The sequence below is a fragment of the Lepidothrix coronata genome, unplaced genomic scaffold, assembly GCF_001604755.1.
Source record: "Lepidothrix coronata isolate B3197 unplaced genomic scaffold, Lepidothrix_coronata-1.0 Scaffold16, whole genome shotgun sequence".
NCBI classification, from domain to species: Eukaryota; Metazoa; Chordata; class Aves; order Passeriformes; family Pipridae; genus Lepidothrix; species Lepidothrix coronata.
Genome location: NW_016690196.1, coordinates 7,342,519 through 7,362,790, shown reverse-complemented (window position 1 = coordinate 7,362,790; position 20,272 = coordinate 7,342,519). Strand labels below are relative to the sequence as shown.

General features: G+C 37.5%; 1 protein-coding gene across 2 annotated transcripts in view; it reads right to left on the bottom strand.

Moving 5' to 3' along the window:
- ZFAND3 (zinc finger AN1-type containing 3) overlaps positions 1-20,272 on the bottom strand; it is a 134,227-nt gene that overhangs the window by 11,642 nt on the left and 102,313 nt on the right. For both annotated transcript variants that reach the window (XM_017806778.1, XM_017806779.1), the window contains exon 5: positions 12,027-12,197. In XM_017806778.1, coding sequence (XP_017662267.1) covers positions 12,027-12,197 — 171 coding nt within the window. The remainder of the gene's footprint in view (positions 1-12,026; positions 12,198-20,272) is intronic.

Genomic DNA, 20,272 nt, shown 5'->3' with positions numbered 1-20,272 from the left:
ACAACAAACTTTTAGAAATAAGTGAGCTAAACTCTTTCCCTTTCCCAGTTTTGCAAGTTGTCACGGACTTTGATTGAGTGCTAAAGGAGTTCAGAATAACTTGTTTGGGAATCTTGGTTGTCCTTCATTTCCAAGGGGAGTAAGCCACATTATGGTGAAGCTTTTTAACCAGATAGATGTATTTATTAAAATTCCACAAAACATAGCTTCAGGCAGTCCTTTCTATCATTTCCAATCCAAGATGATTAGGTGGAGAATATTAACCTCTAAGTGCTCAAAGTTAGAAGTCTCTATATATCAATGCATATTATCTTAAACATTGCTCTCAAGGCAGTTCAGTTCCAGATTCCTTCACAAAGAGCACAGCTGCAAAAGATTCACAAACCATACAGCAGAGAACAGTACTTCTCCTATTAACTTATTTTTCTAACCATTTGCTATGATCACTGCAACTTACCTTTCAACATTTTCTTCTTTATATAGATCGTTGATACTCCTGACTACCAAACCGATCAATAACTGAATCAGAGAGGAAAAGGAAAGAGGTGGCATAAGACACTTTAGAATGTTTTGTTTACTCTGCCAATCCGTCCCTGGAACTGGATGTGAAACTTGGGACTTCCATTCTGCTCTTCAGTCAGTGATAATCTCAGGTTTCATGGTGGAAGCACGCAGCTTTGTGGTCTCTCTGATGCTACGTAAAATTTTACATCTGAGACTCAGGGTGCTCATGAGATGCTACAGATTCATTTTGTATTTCTACTACTGGGTTTATGCTTGGGAGTAAAGAGGGGAATGAACATTTTTTTTCCCCTTCTTCCTCTATTTTTTTTGTCTGCCACAAAGAGGGTAAGGCAATACATATGCATTTACATTAAAAATAAAAAAAAGCTATTTGTGAAAAGAACTGCCCAAGAAACGAATGGAAGAAATTGTATACAAAAGAGAGAGGACATAATCTTAATACTGTTACAGTCACTGGATAGGTATGGTTAAAGATTCTGCAAAAATTCCTTAGACTGCAAAGAAAAGACTGTATTTCCAAGTTTAGTCATGTATAACCTGTGTTTCAAAGTGTCTTCTGTCTATTTTCTTTAAGATCATAAGCCTGGGAAGCTGCTTTAGGGAGCACACAAGAGATGCAGTTTTGCACTGTGGAGTCTCTGCAAACAAACTATGTTTTATCCCAATTTGTGCTAATTTCAAAGATACTTTCCTATTTATCTTACTACTTGCACAGAAAGCTGTCAAACTATTTTTTCTTACATTAAATGTGACATAAATTTTGAACAGAGAATTTATATCACTTGAAGACAGACCACATGCTGTTTTTTGGGGGGTTGTTTTTGAATCAACAATTCCTAAGGAGGTTCTACATAAGACACTACTCTATTCCTTAACTTTGGAACTAAGAACAAGAACTCAAAAGAAAGTTTCCTCCTGTTTCTTTAAAGACAGTGTATTTAGAGTGGGAAAAATTAAGATACAGCACTCTTCTAGACTCAAGTACTACTTTTGTTCTAGGAGATACTAACTCCACAGCTCTCCACATTAGAGAGCTTGTTCAGGAATAGAACTGAGGTTTTCAGATTATTTCTGAATTTCAAAGACTCTTCAAAGAATCAAAGTCATTCTGCTGTGGGTCAGGTCTGACTGAATACTGCAGGTCTCAGTCAGGATTGTATCTCTGTTATGTCATGTACTAGAAAAAAAATGGTGGTTAAAACGTTTAATTTGGACCAAATATTTTTCTTGCTGTACAGAACTCATGCACACATAAGTAAATACTTCTAAATCACAACTTCTTCACCCCACTACAGACTTGTGAGTTAAGGCCAATATCTACTGGGGACAGACTTAACAGAGCAATTTAGGTTGATTACTCCTACAGATACACCATGCAATCCATACTCACTTCTGAACTGCTTAAACCTCAGCGGTCACTGACCTACACATTTGATCTGCAGGCTCCCCTTCCCATCTTATACACTGTCCTCAATTTCTCGTCTGAGTTGCAATCCACAGCAGCTGGGCACAAGCAGTACTTGTTACACCACAAGCTGACTCACCAGCTAAGAACAAATGCTGGGTTACTGCTCTTGTGAAACGTCTATAGAACTGAGCTCTGATCCCGGTTCATCTATGGTAACAGATGCAACTTCCCAGAAATTAGCATTTTAATTTGTCATGTAATCTGTCAATATAACTGAAAGAAACATTTTTCACCAAAAGGCCTGTGCAATTTTTCCAAGCATAAAGACAGAAAAAAATAGACAAAACAACCAAAACCAATTAGAGTTTAATTTAACAAAAGAATTTTTAAAGAAATTGCTCCCAAGAACTTACAGCATCAACAGAGATGCCAGACAGTGAACACCAATGACTGACTAACTTGAGAGAGATGAAAAGCCAGAGTCAAAATGAAAAGTTTACACTTGAGGTAGGTGAAAAGAGTTTCCTTTTTTGAGTAACTGTGTGATATTGCAATCATGTATTAAAGTGGAATTAGTATCACTGCTTCATTTGTAAAAGGAACACTCATTGCCACATTTCAGGACCAGGAACACACAAATAATACTACACCTCCTATATCATTCCTAGTTTCACAAGGTTATATCCTGCAGGATGCGGAAGAATGAATCCAAAGAACAGAATATACAGTAAAAAAGCAGAATTATGCCAAAAAGGCCTCCTAGTGTACAGGACTAGGCAGATAATAAAGTAGAGGTAAAACATGTTAATAGGTAACACCATAGTAAATGCTAGTAGTACTGTAAAATTAGATTTTCCATAGGCTATACCAGCACATAAACATTTTTTTCCTGCACAGCTTATTTAGATTTGAGAAGTGTGAAATCTTAAACAACATGTCCTGAGAAAGGGAGGGTGGATGACTGAGTCACCACAGCATCAGTGCAGGGACCGATGTCCTGTGTTTAACACTTTCAAAAGAGCTACATGAGCATTAATACTTCTAGAATTCTCTACACCAAGCCCACCTGAGCTAATGCACCTCTCCCAGAAGCTGAGGATTTAATTAAAAGCTGAAGTGTATCCAGTAACTTAATTAAAATAGCAAGCAATACTGAGTGATTCAATAATGTATGTGTATAATTCTGTTTAGCCCAATGAAAATGCAAGACTTATAATAAAGAACTGGAATGAATAATGAAAGGGTCTATACAACATACAGTACTTGTACGTTGTATTAATTCTAACAGCTCTCCTGGATCCTGCATGTATTTTGACTTCATCACACGCTGAATATGATTCCAGGTTTGACCTTCAGTATTATTTCCTGAGCTGTACTATTTATGCCTTGGGTTTCAGTAGCTTTCTAGAGGTTGCACCATATTGATCTCCAGTCTGACAACAGCTAGGCTTGCTGGCCAAATCACTGGAGAGAAGCAGCCCTGTTTCTTTTAAACCTAAATAACAGGTATTTTATGTCTTCATTCCCTATTTACACCTTATGTGCGGGGTCGCTTAGATTACACGTTCTGCTCCACATGAGTCTTCTATTCCTGTAGCCTCTTGCAATCTATGTCAAGAGTTAATTCTTGTTCTAACCACAGGAAAATAGAGCTCCATTCAGAAGCCCTATTTATACCATAAAGAAAAACAAATGCTTAGAGCAATGTACACTTCCACTCTTCCTTTTTTTTTTTTTTTTTGGTGTGGACTTAATATAACATTCCTTGTTCCTGCTTGTGCAGAATATGGCAGGACCCTCCAGTTGTGCACTAGCTGTGCATATACTTGCAAAACTTTCAGCCACTCAGGAATGTTTGGTGTGAACACCTCTCTGAGTAACCATTTTCATTTCAATACATATAAGATACAGTTAAATAAACATATTACTTAAAAAACCTTACTGAATGCTCCTCAGTGAATATCCATAAATACAGTTTTTCAGCTCTTGAAACTTTCCTCCAAAGACAGACATATTTAATATTAAAAGGCCCTGACACAGACTACTATTATTCTTTTTACTTTTGTGAAAACAGATGCACACAAATCTTTATGCCATTTCCTTAGAGTGTCCATCCAATTTCCTTAGAACATCCACAGCAAGCTAGTAGCGAACCAAGTAGTCTCAGGTCTCAGCACCTACCTTCTTATACCTGAATTATGTAATTTAGGACCACATGTGGCATTTTCCTTTAGCTAATATGTATTTATTTTGTAGGGGGAAAATACTCTAATTCCTGGAAAGAACCCTGACTTTTTAAGCAAATTCTGACAATTCCTTTAAACGTCCTTTTTTTTCTTCCAGTTCTTATGCAGCAATTGTTATGTTCTTTCCCCACTTCTTCCTGTGAACAATTTAGACTTTTCACCAACAAAATTCACTGGGCATCATTCCTCCCTACCTAAGCCTTACTTCATGGTCAGTTGAACTAGCCAGTAATGTTCCTTCAGGATTTGTCAGATTATTATGGCATATTTTTAGGCCTTCTCTGTCTACCTCAAATATCAAGCACATTAGTAAAATCAGTACTTTGGTGCATAGCTATTTGTTAACATATAGACAAAAACCTTTGATTTGCTTTGAGGGGGACGTATCTTTCCTTTTGAGAACAGACTGCTGCAGCCTCTGGCTGACCAGCAGAAGCTTTCTGTGTGCACAGTCCTGGTGAAGCTGTAAGAAATGCCTATGAGACTCTGGATAAATAAGAACACTGTAAAGAAAGAACTTTGATTAGAAAAGGTAGAGTACTTTAACCTTCAAAAATGTTTCCTTTAACATCTGGCAGATAGATGTCTATTATCTTCATTTTTCTGATGAGAAAAACCAACTCAAAGACTGAGCAAATGACTTCTCTAAAGGTGCTGAAAGAGATGAAATTAGAAATAAGGTAGTCCCAGATAGATTTTTATGTTCAGGTTCACTAGGCCATGCGTCACTTGTGCATACAAGGCAATTTAAAACTGTATCATCTTTTACTGTATGCATACAGTTTGTTCTTCTGTAACCACAGTACAGGTGGGTAGGAAAGAAGAGACATAATGTGGTACAGCAACAAAATGCTTATTTTTTACCTCACACTGCAGTTTCCATATAAAACCCCCTTGAAGGTTATATACTGAAGGACATATCACATCAGTAGTGTCAAAATAAAACTGCTTTTTGTTTTGTTTTTAAAAGAAACATGCTAATTTGTTTATTGAAGGAGAATCTGGGGACTTAAGAGACCAACTGACCCATTAAAATCACTGATTGGGACCACAGGAAGGTAATACATTACTAAATCAACACTGCCAAACCTTAGGTAGCAAGAAAGTGAAAGAAATAAAAATGAGAACATGCTGTAAGAAACCCACATTAATTGAACAAGCTAGGGGAATATACTGGAGCACCTTCAAAAGATATTTCATGATTCCTAATTATAAGCAGAGCATGAACTCCATTTACACTTTTAAAATTGTGGACAGCTTTTCTAAAACGTAGACGCTAAAGCACTTTTCTGAGTCCTACCCTTGGAACTCATGATGCACCAATCAGTCAGCTACTTTTAACTGTAAAATTTCCAGTATTTTCAGAATACATATTACTCAGAATGATCAACATTAGTTAACAGCTCCAATTCCCTATTACTTTAAATTAGAGTTTTGGAATAACATCTTCTTAAAATAAAGCAAAACAAAATAACCTTTGGAGTTCAAATTCAAACTTCAATGGATTTTTGGTTGTGTTTTTTTTTTTTTTTAATACTTGCAGCAACATAAGCTAAGATGCTAGCCATTACTGATATGGCTGAAGCAAAAGTACTATTCTGGGAGCAAGTCTCTTAGAATACACAACAGAGGAGCTGAAAATGGTACATCTTCAAGGCTAACAGTAAGACTGGTCAGAATTGTAGTACATAACCACTTACTAATAAGATTTGTTTTTCTTTCAACACTTCTTACTGAACTGGTTGACTCATAATCTCCAGAAGCAGTGTGTGGTTTTCATTTTAATCAATGGAAGCATATCTGTTACACCAATACATAATTGCGCCCTGAAGCCATTTTGGTTTATTCCAGATAAACCTTATCCATCTAGAAAGTGAATTTACCAGCACCATTACAAATTCTCCTCGACAGAAACAGATTCCATGGAAATGGAACCATGATTTAATATTTTACCAAGTTTGAAGGAAACATTAGTCCAACATATGTTGGATGACTTTGTACAAAGATGTAGTGGCTTAGTGGCTTACCTACTGAAGTTTGTTTCTTTCTTCCTGTCTTTCTGAAGATTATTCTAAATTAACTGAGTAAATTAAATCATTCCAAAATTATTTTGGCACTATCCAAACGAGCGCCTCATCTCCTGTGTTTATGAACCAGCAGCTCTATTATACAATTTAAGAATCTGCAGCTGTTTTGCTTCCACTTTTTTGATAACTGAATCACAGTGAGCCTCGCTGTCAGTTATCTGTAAAACAGGTACAGTCCCTGCTGTGTGGAACCATTTTGTTTCTGCTGGCTAACAGAAATGTTCAGTGCTTGACAGGAGTCTGTTCTTTTCTGCCTCTTACCCTCTGGTTAGCAGGAGATCAAAACAGAAGTAAACCAACAATAGTACCAAGAAAAGAATTTCAACAGGTTATTCAAATTTATACAGAAATAAACTAAAAACAAGGAGGTGGAAAAATAAGCACAGTAACTAGGAAGGAAATTTATGCCCTTATTAACGAGCAGTCTATGGTGGGCCTCAACAATGTGCTACACTCTCAATTCCATGTGTTCAGCAGCACGAGGCAGCACTCCGGCTAACAGGCTAACTTAGACTCTTGTTTCCTGGCTCAAAGTTTTACTGCTGTGGAGGCCACTTGTGAGCAAGCATCCCTTCAAATCAAAAAACAGACAAACATCAGTACTTGCCAACATCAAATTAAAATTGCAAAACACCACATTTTGCCTTCACCCATGCCTGAGGTTAGTACTCACTGCAGAGTCCCCCTCAAGAGCAGCAGCGAATACACAACTGTTAAGTCAATCTGCATTCTGGGAAATTGTAACTTGTTACAACACAACCTAGGCCAGGAAAACTCCAAGAAAATCTTTCCTCTCCACACAGGCAAGAAATACGGCTAACAACTGTTTGATCAGAATGAACCACAACTGAGCAATTATTTTTTAAATGTGATCAAACTGGAAGGTTTCAACATCTTCCCATTCTATTAAGCATTTACTCTGGCCAAAGAACACAAAACCTCCCAAGATTCCTATCTCAGAACCACACAAACTAAAGGGCAACCTCCCTCAATGGCACTCTACTGGAAGCTAAAACTAGGCTAACTTTCCGGGCCCATTTTTCCACTGACTGCCAAGAAGGTCTGGACAGGTGGAACCTGAAGTTCAGAGGTGCCCATTAGGATGTGGCCTACAAACAGTAAACAATTCTGCTGCAGAGCTGGCACACTATACTAATTTTTCCTTGATTGCTGACTAGAAGTGGATCTAACATGACAGATGTGAAATTCCTTTACTGATCATCTAGAATATCTTTGTATCTCCCATGCAATTCTAACAGAAAGACCACTGCAGACTTCTGTGTGTTGGCTTTACACAGCAAGAGGTACCAGAACCACTTTTTGCTGTAAAATACTAAGACTCTGCCATAAAATTAAGCTATCCTTTCTGTGCAAATAATTTCTCTGGATTAAAAGTTTACAGGCTCAGTGTCTTTTAAAACTGTACACAACTTTATTTAATAGCAATGTACATCTGTTCAAGTAATTAAGAACAGGCCTAGCAATTTGCAAATTACCAACCTGCCTTTTTCCAAAATACATTTCCAGAACTCTGTGTCATATAGCTACTTTCACTCACAAATTCCCTGCTCCTAGTTTTGAAGCAAGTCTGTGGTAACCACCCCGGTTATCACCCCACTGAGACAACAACTTAATTTTCAGATCAAGGATCACAGGCAATTGATTTTGGACTGCTTACAGAAACACTGTAACGGAGTGTAACTTGAAGAACAAAATTGCTGCAATTCTTTGATGATAAAACTGCCTCCTACATCTAATATTAAATAAACACCTTATTTAAATACAGTCATTATCCATCGTAACACACTAAACTATTGAAAGGTCTATCCACCCCAAACTAGAGAACATTGCTGTCTGGAGAACATGCCTACTGTACTGTCACCTAGAAATGTTTCATGGGAAGCTGATTTTGTGCTAGTAATGTTGATATAAAGGTTATCCAGTCAGAGGCACAAAATAAGAATTAATTTAAAAATTTCTCTTTCTCACTGAAGCTTGCAAAGTGCATCAGCAATTAACAATTCCTATCACTTCTCCCAGTTTGCTGTGTGAAAAGGCTCAGAACTCGTCTTACAAATTGCTCTTTTGAAGATCAAAGGGAAGCTGAATTTGTCTGTGTGTGCTTTGGATGAGTTTGTAATTTAATGGAACTTTCAGAGGAGGCTTGGCAGCACACTCATTTGACAGCCCCAGGGTACAGGATTCAGGGGAACTCTGTGACTCTTCCCTTCTGAGTTCCTTCCTTAGCTTTAATTGGCACCTCATTAGAAATTAATGAAAATGACATCCTCTGTTCTTCCTGCTCCAGGCATAGTATGCTACAAAAAGGCCCATCACAATTCATAACACATTCAATTTATATAGCAATGGCTCTTAAGCATTATTTATGAGATGTGAATTTCATGTCAGCAGTTAATAACTTGAACAGAGCGGAAGAAGAATGAAAAAAGATCTTGAGAGTCTGCATGTATGAAAACAAACAAATCTTTCTATATCTGAAAAATGTTGTGTTTGAATTGCTGGAACTCCCTTCTCAGTAGTGAATTGTTTTTCTTCACAGCAGAGCCCTGCAGCTCTGTCAAATCTGTCTAAAATTCCATGTAGTGTCAAGGGAACAAGCTCAGCAGCATCACCTCTCTCTGGACAGGTCTTACAGGAGACAGTAAAGCCAATATAACAGTCTCTCAAAAATCTCTGAATTGGTGTAAAGCAGCAGCCCACTCTCTCTGTTCCCTTTTCAAAAAGGCTGTCTCCCAGTTAGGTGGATCAAAAATTGCAAGTATGTCTACATTAAAACATTGTCCTGTATGTACACACTTTTCTTTCCACTATGTCTCACTAAAAATCTCACTGGAAGAGTTACCAGAACACATCATCAAAAAAGGAGATGATTTCCAGTACTTTTAACATTAGGACAAGAAGATGTGTAACAGCAAACAATAAAATTGCTGTTTCGTGGTGTTAATTTGGATTTTAACAACAGTGTTTCAGATACAGCTTTGGAGCATTTGTATGTGGTAAATCCTTTTTCTTTAAATCCAAGCAAACACATATATTTGTCATTCTGAAGATGATGTCTGTCTTTCCATTAATTCTGACTATCAGAATTTTTTTTAATGTTTGAAGTTGAGAGTTTTTTCCCCACATTTTTTTCCCATTGCTTCAGTTAAGGACTAAGATGACAAGAATTTAACAGCAGCGGTTCAAAGTGCAGATCAAACCATGTTCTACCTTGACCACTACTTTTGAAGAATGTATGTGCTTATTTTACACCAGTTGATTATATCTCACCACCTCCATGAACACGCATCATAACCTGTGCTTCACGTTTCGACAAAAAAGGATAACCCGATCACATATGGATCTAAGAAATATTTTAAACGAATGAGAATTTAACATATTTATTCTGTTCCATTTCCCATCACCTCCTCCCCAGGGTTTTTGATCTGGTTTGTCACTCATGACCTGAAGCAACCTAATTTTACAGATAGCAGGGCAAGTTGCTGAGAACGGTTTCTAAGGCAGCATCTTTAAAAAATGACAACAGCCACGTGCTGATATCAACAGCCAGGTGATGTGAAGCTGAGATGACCTGTGTTGCTCAGTGGCAGTTCTGTTTGCTTCTTATTAATATGACTATTAAAAGCAAGTAGCACAGTGTATGCCTACATTCACATCATGAGAGCATTTCATTATAGATAACACACACTTACTGCATAGAGTGTTAATGAAACCTTATAACTGCACAGATAAACCAAAGATCTCTAGTTTTTTTCAGCTCTGTTGTAAACATAAAAATAGACTCCTGCCTTCTACTTCTCTCATTAAATGTGTGGAATAGAAATGTTTGTATTACAAACTTTAAACTATATAGGATGTAATATACAAATGCAGATTTTAATTTTGTCACTTATTGCTGAGGGACCCAGAATTTTTTTTCATGTTCATGTTTTATTTAGCCATTTTATGAACTTTAACAGAAATATTTCCATAAAGCTATACATATCCAGTAGAAACAATTTAAAGAATAATTCCTACAACATTTATATTGCAACAGTATTGAATTATGGAGCCACTTCAAGAAAACCTGAGAGGAACCAACCAGATATATCTATAATCCAGTTTACAAGAAAAAAAAAGGCAGGTCTTATTTTATAATTTTAAAAACACTACTGATCGATAGAAGGACTTCTTAAGAGTTGCTTTCAACTTCATTGCTCTTACATAGCTCCAATATTGCAGAATGCAGGAAAGATTATTGATATAGCATAATGGCTAAGCAATCTTTTCTCCAATACTCCCCAAACCTTTTTACTGTCTTGCTCCCAATATTAGGGAGGATTCTTCTATTTCAGTCAGGTACCTGTGAGCAGCCTCAGTCATTCTAAACATGACAGGAGCAGAACAAGAGCAGAAACTCCTGCCTCTGTCATGCTGAGGAGGAAGAGTCATACCAAACTGTGTCATTGATAGCTCTGAATCTCTTCAGTTTGATAAAACTGTTACCAGATACTTCAAAGTGTCCTGACACGATTTCCGTAACAAGAATTTCAACATTACAAGCTTTTGATACCATGTTTGGTGGCATCACAGATAATGGATGCTAGGCAGTGCTCCAGTATCTAAAACAAGGCCTATCTCTTGTCCAAAAGAGCACAACACAGCAGTAATCTCTAAAGGCTGAAGACAGACAGATGCTGAAGGAGAGAATAAAATCTTTGCAGCTTTCTATTGCTTCTCTTGGTTTTGGGTATCCAGTATTCAATAACTGGGTCTTTGTAACAAGCTTACCCAACCCTTCCTCTCCACACTGGTGCTCAGGAGGACATGCCTTCTATCCAGAAAATGTTTTTAACACAATATTCTATATTTTACAGGAGCAATGTTAATTGCACCTATTGTCTATGCAAATCCTTTGGAAATTATCCCCCTGTTGAGATACAGTGGAGTAACTAAAACAAACTTCTCCAAATGTATCGATACAAGTATTGTCAGAGAGCACAATGCAAGCTTTCAACACATGATTATATGAAAAAATAATTAGCAGGTAAAACTACCACATGCATCATCACTGGGTCTAATGAGCACATTTAAACCAGTTATGAACACAACTCATGAAGGAGAGAACATCTCTGGAATCTAGTCACATTAATTATTGTTTCAGAAAGATTATTTGCATTTAATATGAAACTGCAAATTAGATTTCTGCATGGGAATATCGTCCTCAATTCAATTGCCTGAACAGTGTCATCAACTTTGGTAAAGCCAAGCTAGATGATTTGAAGTGTATCATGAACAACAAGTTTTCCCCCAGCAAGAACTAACATGAGAATGAAAATATTTTCAGTTAGAAGTTTTTTAGATTTAAGGTTTTTAATAATAATGTAACATGCAGAATGTAGATGCTGACCTATGTTCCTTTACACCCTGTAAAAACTTTCTGATCTTTTTATACTTCCTGATGTGTTTCTTCCCCTGCCAAGAGGCTGTGATCCTCTCCCACCTTACAGGGATTTATGAAGCTAAAGTCATTAACATCTGAGATCTCTTGACACAAGGCAGTATATCAAGGCCAAAATTTTAAAGGGGAAATTAGACAGCAACTAATTATAACTTTTTGCTACCAGTGGAAGCTACAGGTTCTGTTTAAAGTATCTTTGAAAGACAAAAAATGCAAGTGTTCTCTGTATTTCCACCTCTGATATGGATCTGAGCACAGCTGCATTAGAAAGCCAGACACTACTGACAAACAGTACTCACCACAGCGACATGATCCCAGTTCCTGCTGTACTAGTTCCAGTTTTGTTTGGCACTGGAAGCATCGACGTCTACTCTTCTGTTTGGATCGACTGGTTTCTTCAGGCCTGTCATTACTGTCATCCAGTAGCCGTGGCCGTTTCACAGGAGAAGCCTCACTCTCCGACTGTGAATCTGTTGTATTCACAACAAATATTTTAGGAAAAATATTAGAACTTCCTCGCTGAGGCATCCCTTTGGGCAGACTGAAGGTATATTGCTTTCAGTTGGGGTCACCACCAAGCAGTGTGATTCTTCCCATACTACTGCATACACACGTTTTCTTAACAACCAAAGTGAGCATCAAGTAAAGGACAAATTATCTTTGTTCCCTATAAGAACCCCTCCTGCTGTCAATACCAAATATAAAATGAAGTGATTAGCTTCCTTCCAACCAAGGCTGGGTCATATAGAGATACATGTAGAGCACACACCATCCTAAACAATTGCAGGCTTCATCTGTCATCTCATTTAGTTTCTCCTGCACGCCTTCTTCATTCTCCCCACACAAACTAACTGAAGGATGCTGCTGAAGAAAAACAAGTGCACACAGGTTCAACCTATTTCCTCCCTGGGTAGAAGGGAGATTTTTAAGGCACAGCATGTAAATTATAACTCTTATGACTGAAGGCGGTACATGAAAGCACCATACTGTGCTTCCCTCTCTTTCCACATGGCTAACAATTTAAATGTAAATTAGTATACACTAACAATATAAACCCAAACTAAATAAGCATGATCTGTATATACATCCTATAAATTCCAAATGCTTAGCCATTTTGAAAGAATTAGAATACTATTTGCATTAATAACTTTATAAATTCCAGATTATAAGAAAATAGTGTGTAGAAAGCCTTAAGAAGTTAGAGGTTCAGGACAGTCTCACTTCAGGTAGTGCAGTGCCTCCTTTTGTTTGTTTTTTGGGGGGTTGTTGTTTGTTTGTTTGTTTTTCGTTTTGTTTTTTTTACAGTGGAGAGTATCTGGACCAGGGTTCTAGAGTAGCACATGAAATGCACATTACTGACTGGAACATGGGATGCTCAAGCCTTGTTTTTATGGTATGTCAAAGGCAGAAGATTTCAGTGGATCTGCTGCTCTGCAATGCAAGTCAGAAGGTCAGGACAGGTTAGATAAGACATTTTCCCTCCCCAGACCTGTGCACAGCAGAATCAGTACTGTGTTCCTTTGTAATAGGAACTGTAAACAAATTTAATTCCAACTATACTACAAATTATATAATTTTTGTCGTGCTGCAAGGAGTTGCTGAAAGCCATTATTGCAATTGGTCAGCATTCTAGTGCACGATGGTGATCAAGGAAAAAAATTAGTTCAGTTAAATCCATTTTAAAAGGACATTGATCCAATAAATAACAGGGTAACTACATCTTTTTGGCAGGATGGCAAGCTATTGAACATGTTTGTACCATTATTTTAAGATTCCAGTGCTTATGTCTACTTTGTGTAGCTGTCCTGGAGCAGGCAGGAAAAGGTAACTGTCTGTATTCTTGTTATATCAGCTATATTACCTGATCCCCTGCTTCTCAACATCGTGACTTTCCTTGAGCAAACACCTTAAGGAAGTAAGACTAGAAATACCTGCTAGCTTCTCCCTTGGGTATGCTCTGTTAACTTTCCCTGGATACTCACATGCGATATAGACTAAGCCACATTTCCTACCTGTGTTTCAGCCCTTGTGTCACAGTGTTTTTCCAGTTGCTGGACTCCAATGTTACACCATTACAAATACACAACTTGCCTCACTGGAGCCTACTTTATTTCTGTCATATTGCTCTTAAGATATGCTGAAAATGTGCCTGGCTTCACAATAAATACAAAGTCTCTGTATCTCACATTTCATAGTAGAGTGAACTGCTTTCTGCACAGTATACAGGTGATAAGTTTTTATTAAGCTGCAATGATTTTATCTGCTATGTGTCTCAAGACAGATGCCTTTTTGAGTAGTGGCATAGATTAAAACTTACACCTCAAAAAATACATATATTAGGTCTAAACTGACATTGAGTACATAACATGCTCCACCTTTGCATACTTGGCTGTGCAGGAGCCTTGACAAGAAAAAGAAAATAGTGCATGATGAATTAATATAGTTACGGAACAACTAGTCCTGTCTTAAATCTCTGCAGAAGATGATCTGAGGGAAAGATCCTCTGAACAGACTGCCTGACATCCTGAACAGAGATCCTGCCTCATGCTCCAAGACCAACAGTCCTATCACACAGACACTTGTTTTCAGAGTGCCTAGAAGACCAGGCTAGCCTTGAGTGAAGGATGCCCCTTCAAAAGGCAGCTTGTGTACTCTAACCTGGATGACTCAAGTGTTCAGTAACAACATATTCCAGCCACCTTGTTGCCAAAGATGGCAAACTACATGTTTTGTAGTTTATTCATTACTCAGAGAAATAGATACACTGCTTTTGGAACAGTTACCTCCCACACATCTTTGCTTCTGGAAACATACACCATTCTGGTAGTTCTCAGAAGCAAATCTGGCATTCTGAATTAAGCCGATGAAAACCATAGTGGTCTGCTTATAACAAAACCCAAATAAGGGATTCATGGTATGAGTCAAATAGTGTCTAATCAGTTAATGAAACCATGTGCCTTAATGAGAAAAATAGCTACCCCAAGACAGGCTAGTAGTCCTACGAACTAAAATATTTAATTATACACTTCCTGTTAATTGGTAATGGCTAACTGAATATTAGCATAAGTTGGTTAATATCACAGGAGTGAAAATTTAGCTATCTCATTTTTTAAAATGCGTATGTTTCTGCCATAAATTAAAACACTTTTAATACTGAGGTAAACTTAGCCTGACTCTCCTGGACTGCACCATGCCTTGAACACATGAGCCCCAGCTCATCCTCATTACAAACAAGATCAACAGCACAGGTGCTTACATCTTCTCATGGGCAAATACAATGATCAAGGAGAAAGCACAGATCAGAAATTTGGAACTTTTAGGTTCAGTCTAGTGTGCATTTCTTCCAGATCACGTTGCCTTCCACCATACTGACACAAGCAATACACAACACAAATCTTCCAGCACCTGGAATCTTTCAACAATAAAGTTCAGAGATCCGATAGCAAAAGGAAATTGCCATAAACAGCCTTACTACCTGGACTGCAGCAGAAAAAACCCTCTATGAACAGGCTGAAGTGCTGAACTTCCCTGGATCAAGAGTAAATTCCCAGCAGGAACCTTTAAACAATCAAAAAGGGCTACAGAGAAGAGGATTCTCTCAGCCAGTGACTGACAGTGGCTTTCCTCAGAAGGATAGTTAGTGTAACAATAATTGCTTCTGTCTTTGCTTTTAAGAAACATTTTCCACACCTAGTCTGCATTTTAGCATTACACCTAAACCAACAAACACCCAGTCTAAGAGAAAAAAAGAATGCTCTCCTTTTACCTGCAGATGTCAAAAATCATAAAACTTCTCTGTAAAAATGAAGAAAAACAATAAAGATGAGAGATCCCCAAATTTCACAAAGAAACTGCTCAGCAGAGTAACTGCCACTGAAACTCTCTCATTGCAGTTTTATTTCAGAGTTAAAAAATAAGGATTCTTCTAATCGATATCTGATGATGGAGATTCATCTAATTGTGCTGACTCTTTAAAAAACCCATTTGAAATGAGAGAACAAAGTAATTCAGCTGAGGAAGACAAACTGGAGGCTTGTCTGGAATTGACAAGCAGAGTAGTGTTCTTAAAACTCTTATGTCATGGACAAAAACTCGTATTTGTTCCTCACTGTTCTCATCTTCATTACTCATGTTCTCCCCTCAAAATTTTTCAAATAAATGGTGTCTGAGCTGAATTCCACTCTCTTTCATGCCATTTTTTGGGGAGGGTGAGATGCTCTAGGTCCAACAGAGACCTGGGCTGAGAAAATGTAACAGGGAAGAAGGAAGGATGGAAGAGATTGGAAAATAGTGAAAGAAAGAGGAGCCCTCCTCTGCTGCTGCTTGCTTCAAGAAGATGAATCTGTTTAATCTCTGGTTTCACGACAGCTTTTGAGGCACTCAGGTTTTTTTTCTTTTCATAAAGAACCCATCACACTGACAGACTGGCATTTATGATCTCAGCTGTCTGTGCAAACACGAGAAAGAGCAATATTTAATGAAGCCTGCCATCTCCTCTGAAACTATTTTAAAAGAAGCTTGAGCTGTTAAAATCTCTGTCCCTAAAGAAACTTAAACGGTAACAGACAATAACTATGTAACGGGGATTAACTACTGTTTGAGCAATAGCTTGTTGCCAAGTTCTACTTGATTTTTTTCTCCCTTCATTATTCCATTCTTAGATGAGGGAATACTTAATTCCCTGGCATGTCGACTATGCATTAGAAATTTCATCTGGAGGAAATTTACAAATCTTTCCTACCACATTTACCAGAATCATCATTTAAAATCACCTCCTCAATTTCAAATGAACCTACAATTAATATAGTTGCTCTAAAACCCGTTTGCTTGTTGACTATTAAAGAAGAGACAGAAATTCAAGATTAACACCTTATGAGCCAAGTTTGGCAACTGTGACCACTTCAGTCCCTCCCTGTTGCTGTATAGTGCTGTGGAAAAAGTTATTCTGAAACTCTGGTATTTACATTGAAATGAACATCTCACACAATCATGACTACATCTCAAAGCTGTGCTCCTCTTCAGAAGTACTCATGCTCACAAGAAATTTATTTCTTTTGTGAATTCACCTAAGTTTTTCTTAAAACACTCCAGACAGATGTCTCAAAAAATCTTACATAAACCCTTTGGTAATATCTAACCACATAATTTTTTCTAGTATCATCACAGTGCCCTTAGCATCACCATTTCAACGATTTATTATTTCCCCTCCACAGAGTTTAAAAGCAACTTCACTAAAACACAATGTCCCTAAACAGTGTGGAATAGAGAGACCACACAGGAATAGTCTCTACAAAACTCACATCCCATCAGTCGCTGCTTTGCCTCAGGAGGCTCTCCATGAAATCACACTGGAGACTATAAATAACCCCCACAAGTTGCATTACGTAAGTTATTATTTCTCATCCATCACCACAGCCATGCAACAGTAGCTGTTTCCAGCTCTAATGAGTAAAAACAACCAATAAAAAACCCACACAACTTTTAGCCTAGCTGTTTGAGATACATAATTGAAAGAATTGCTGCAAGACGTTCCAAATGCAAAACATTACTGATGCGCTTCAAACTCTCACAGAAAAAAATTCACCCTCCTCCTTTAAAATAGAGATTAACAAAAAAAGATTCTGTTACAGACAATAACTTGAAGTGTTGGATTTTATTTAATGAACAATAAAAAATAGAAAAGAAAAAAAAAAAGAAAAAGGAGGGACTTATCATGTATTGCTTTGAGTGTAAGCAGTATTTTTGAGCTCAGTGAATGGCTTCATTTCTCCAAAAGGAGAACTGGCATATATGACACGTGTTTCTAGGAAAGAGGAAATATATAGATATATATATAGATTTATGCATATATGTGAGTGAATGTGTATTAATGCTGGCATATGATTTCAAGAAAGCAGGAAAGTGTGGGAGCAGAACCATACATACAGTTTTGGTAACATTCCACTTGCACATAAGAGAACACTTTTCTACTGCAGGTGAGACCCGACACTGGCACAGGTTGCCCAGGTGGGTTTGTGGAGGCTCCATTCTCGAAGGTACTTCCAAACCCAACTGGACATGGCCCCCAGTCCGCGCTAGGGGATTCTGCTCTGAGCAAGGAGGTTGGACCAGTCTCCAGGGGTCACTACCACTCTCAGCCTTTCTGTAATTCTGAGATTCATGGATTGGAAAATAAAATTAAAAAATCAGATACTAATTCCTTCCTATCTTTCACATTTTTAGTTTTCCTCTAAACCTGTATTGTCAGTATTATCATTTGTCAAAAGGGAAGTACACTATACTGCAGTGTTACCTAATGAGGCTACTAACTACCATCTCTAATGAAACAGAAGAGACTAATCTAGTTCATGTTGAAAACTGCATGACAAATAGTGAACTACATAGGCTCCTGCACGCATTTTAGCTAAGTTATAATTAGAAAAAGTGTGAAAATGCCTATTATCTTTTCTTCTCAATAAAATTCATAATTGTTAAATTAAGCAAAAAGCTAATTAGTTTTCATTTCATATTTAGGATCCTATACTACACCTGTTTTATGGTTAAGTTTTTGTATGACTCCCCCCATACTCTCTGATGTCAGCATGTCTTTAGTTAATAGAAATATTCATTTATTTTTCAACCATTTTTACTCATATACCAAACTGATTCAAATAAGCACATATTTAAATGTATTCAGCCTCCTGTACCGTACAGTTCCTTTGTGATGGATTAACTGAGGGCATTTCAATTAGTTAACACATTTCCTAAGGCAATGGCCACTTCTATTGCTGCTGACTGAAAGAAGGATTTTGTTTGTTTAAATAACTAGTTGAATGGGGTTCCTTGCCTGACTTACACCAATGGGCAAAAGAGCCCACAACAACGAACGAGCTCGTGAAGACAGAACAGGTTGGACAGTCCTGCAGAGCACCTGGCCTGCTGTTCATCTCATGCTCCAAGGGTAAACACCTGAAGAACATGTTTAAAAACAGCTGCTAACAGCAAAATCATACACAGACAGTGCTGCTGGTGTGTGCAGGCACGAGACTGAATTCCTGTTGTCTTGATTACTGGGGCCAACTGATGCAGGGTAGAAGCCTGATACTATTCTAAGGATGTTAAGGGAAGCTGGTTTAGGCTGTTGCTGTAATTTTTTTAATAGCTAACAAATAGCATCTCAAGCCCTTCATATTCAGACTATTACCAAGAATGACCCTTGAAAAGGCCAGAAGAGGAAAACGGGTCAGAAGAGGGAAAAGGGCCAGAAGAGGAAAAAAGGCCAAAGCACTTGACTCAATGGTTTTCAAAAAAATATTTTACGGGTGTCAATTTAAACTTCTTTTCTCATTATGAAATTATGTATTTTAGCAGCACAGGGTTAGGGTTAGCAGAGGGACAAAGGCAGATTCTGGTGACAGTTAAAGCTGAAGAACAAATGACATCATAAGTGGCTTGAATAATCAGAATAGGATTATTAAGTGAAGGGATAATGCACACACACAGATAGCTAAATGGAAGAATGGACACAAGAAGGAAGAAAAAAACCGTAACACAGGAATATATATGATGAAAAGTTATGAAGGCAAATCATAAACATCCTGGCCATTCCACAGCATGTAGTAGTACATGCATATTATATATATGAATATGTATGTAGAAATACATACAAATAAGCTCACATTGGTTCTGATAAAATGAAATTCAAAAGTATTCAGCAATATTATAGTTTTGGTTTTGCTGACTTCATTGAGAGCTCTCTTATGCTTTGTGAAATTCTCTAATATTGGATTAACGAGAATAGATAATGCTATAAATATTGCATATTTGCTAGTCAGCTCCAGAGTGCATAAATAAGCAGTGCTGCTCTGCTTCCAAATCCTAGTGGTATACTCCAGCTATGTCCTCATCAATCAGATGGTATACAGTATTTAGGAAGGTAATTCTTCAAACTAATAGCCTAAAACCAGTTCTACATAGAAAATAGTTGCTCTGTTATTTTTCTTTCATACACTGAGTTTTCCTTAGTAGACCCTTCCGCGCATTGGTGTAATAAGGGTTTTCCAAGGTTAAGACAGAGATTCAGAAGAGGAATTGTAAAGAATCCTTGCCTGCTAGCAGTGAAAAAAATACATATTTTCAATATTTATCTTTCAAAAAACTGATTTGTCATTAACTGCAAAACCTCAGTGATGCCATTAGCAACAGAAATCTTGCAATGAGAGACCACAGTTCCAAGGACTGTAACTGATTAATGTCAAGGAAAAAAACATAAGAGCTTTCATATTTTGATAAAAATATTACTGAATCCATTGTGAGTAGGTTCTGAAATGTACAGTTAATCTATCTTCAAAGTACACTCGGTTTTGATTCCGTTATTTTAAATAAAGCTTAAAAATCAGCTTATATTTTGTGTTACTTTTTCTAGCAAATCCTGGCATAGAAGACAATTCCTGTACACCTGATTGCTGTCTACACTGGATTTTTTAGTGAGCAGTTCTTACTATTTGGAAAAGAGGTGTTTGGGAAGCTTCCACATTCACCTGAACCAAAGACCAGGTCTACATAA